Source organism: Chanos chanos, chromosome 14 (genome assembly GCF_902362185.1).
Source record: "Chanos chanos chromosome 14, fChaCha1.1, whole genome shotgun sequence".
Taxonomy (NCBI): Eukaryota; Metazoa; Chordata; class Actinopteri; order Gonorynchiformes; family Chanidae; genus Chanos; species Chanos chanos.
This window is the reverse complement of record NC_044508.1, coordinates 4319945-4322306: the sequence shown is the minus strand read 5'-3', so window position 1 is coordinate 4322306 and position 2362 is coordinate 4319945. Positions and strand designations below refer to the sequence as shown.

General features: G+C 46.6%; 1 protein-coding gene across 1 annotated transcript; it reads left to right on the top strand.

Moving 5' to 3' along the window:
* The first annotated feature begins 1227 nt into the window (after positions 1–1227).
* cldn26 (claudin 26) lies at positions 1228–1884 on the top strand. Its single transcript, XM_030792044.1, has one exon. The coding sequence runs from the start codon at positions 1228–1230 to the stop codon at positions 1882–1884; it is 657 nt and encodes a 218-aa protein (XP_030647904.1).
* The last annotated feature ends 478 nt before the right edge of the window (positions 1885–2362 follow it).

The window sequence follows — 2362 nt, the reverse complement described above, 5'->3', positions numbered from 1 at the left end:
TGGTCCTCAAGGACGTGGTTCTGATTCCGCTTCTGGTTCCCTCTTTACCCAGGAGTCAGGTCCAATGATACTGTGACCAGTCAAATCAACTAAGTTACTTGTTCAAGTAACTTCTGCTAGTTAAAAATAAACCAAGACAGAGGCTGGAGGTGAGAGCGAGAGTGAGGAGGCTACAGTTCTCACGATCATTTGTGATTGGACTCACGCCGTGAGAGCAAGACGAGAGATACCCATTTTTATTTAGGACTGTGTTTCCAGCCCTTATAACAGTATTAGCCGTCTCCTTCACTGCCAGTTCCATTGCACAAATAACCCAGTCAAAGGCTGTGGTGAAACAAATCTGTAATATCCATATGATTAATGCATGAGTTTGGCATAAAGAGATCATACATATTCAGTAGATGTCAAGGACAAACTGTTGAGAGGTAGAAAATGCGGGACCTATTTGTGAGAAAAGAGTGTATGGTTTCAGGGTGCACACAAGCTAGCTTCTGTGGGACCGTAGAGGGAGAGAGAGAAAAAAGTGTCAAGCTCTTTGTGAGGCACGACGGCCTCTTCTCAGGCAACCGCTCAAAAGCTTTCATTCACAGTCTACGCCACCTGAGCGGTTTGGCAAATCCACCGATTTTCTCCAGAAATTGTTTAAAACGAAGCAACCCGAGATGCACTCCCCACTGCTTCTCCCTGAATGTCCTGAAGTCTCTTGAGATGAGACACACCAGTTCATGTTTGAAATCGTTCTTTTTTTAAAATAATGAGTCCAGTTGTCCAGGAGACCTCGTAGAGCGAGGTCTTTTAAGGATTCTCCTTTTTCCGTTCCCTCTACCCCCCCCCCCCCCCCCCCCCAAATACTAATGTTTCACTCAGCGGTGGCTTTTTAAGCACATGCAGTCCAGCCCAGCACTGAACATATCTGATTTCCTCATGAAACAGTGGCCATTGTTCTCCACGATGATATTTATCGGTTTAACACAACAGCATGGCTGTTATAATGTCTCGTGGGTCAGGATTTTTTGTCCGTTATCAGGTGCAGTTTTTTTTTTTTATTAAAAACTCTCAGTGAGGTGGGCCAACCCAGGCTGGACCAATCAGTGCCTCTGGAAGGGGGTGGGCCCAGGTCCCTTTCAGTCATGTTAACTTGACTCGCGTTGGGGAATTGATCTTCTTTCCAGATTGTGAGAGAACAGAAGAGCAAGGAGGGGTGAAAACGAAGCTAGGTGTTTGAGGATGGTGCTGCTGACCACCAAGATTGTTCAAAGATCCGCGCTCTTCGTCTCTTTCGGAGGCCTGGTCACCACCTTCATCACCACGTTCCTTCCCCTGTGGAAGACCATGAACTCGGACCTGAACGAGATGGAGAACTGGTACGAGGGGCTTTGGCACACCTGTATCTTCACCGAAGAGGTGGGACTGCACTGCAAAGCGTTCGAGTCTTTCCTGGCGTTACCTCCACATACGTTGGTCTCCAGGGTGTTAATGTGCATATCCATCGCTACAGGTGCCCTGGGTGTTGCCGCTGCCTTCTTTGGACTGGATGGCGTGGAGGTTGGCGCCAGCAGACCCAAGCTGAAAAGGGGTCTCCTCATCTTGGCGGGGGTTCTGGTTTGGATTTCGGGCGTGACGACACTGGCACCGGTTTCGCTGGTGGCTTACGTGACGGTGGTGGAGTTCTGGGATGAGAATATCCCAGACGTGGTGCCGCGCTGGGAGTTTGGCGAGGCCATGTTTTCCGGATGGTTCTCTGGCCTCCTGCTGGTGATCGGCGGGTCATTCCTCTTCGTGGCCGTGTGTATGGGTGACCACCAAATGCAAAGTCGACATTCTTTGTCTGCACGGGAAGACAGGCCAAGGACTCAGCATTACCTAAAGACAGAGGTCCTATAAGTTTATTTTGACTTGATGACAGACTGGTGAGATACGATCTGTCTGAGCCTATATGAAAACGCATGTGGAGGGTTTTTTTTTTTTGCTGGTTTAATGAACGTTTGAATGTAGATGAGGGTATAAGGAGCGTATTGAGTGTTTCCCAGTTCTGTTCCAGGATGCCCACAGCTCTGGGTATTTTGTTTTTAATCAGAATATCAATATATCAATTATTAAACCCTTGATAAACTGAGTCATGTGTATTACAGTAGAGTGATATCTGAAAATTTACAGAGCTCTAGGCCTCAAAGAGTTGGAAAAGAGTGCCCTTGCAAATATATTTTAAGCCATAGTTGTGAATGTGGATGGAAATGATTGAATAGAAGATATTTCAGCAAACTCTGTAGGCAGAAGAAGAAAAATGGAAATAAAAATGCCTTACGTATCAGAAAGCAGTAACAGTTTGTGAGGAGTTGCTATAATTTTTAGGTGCCTTTTA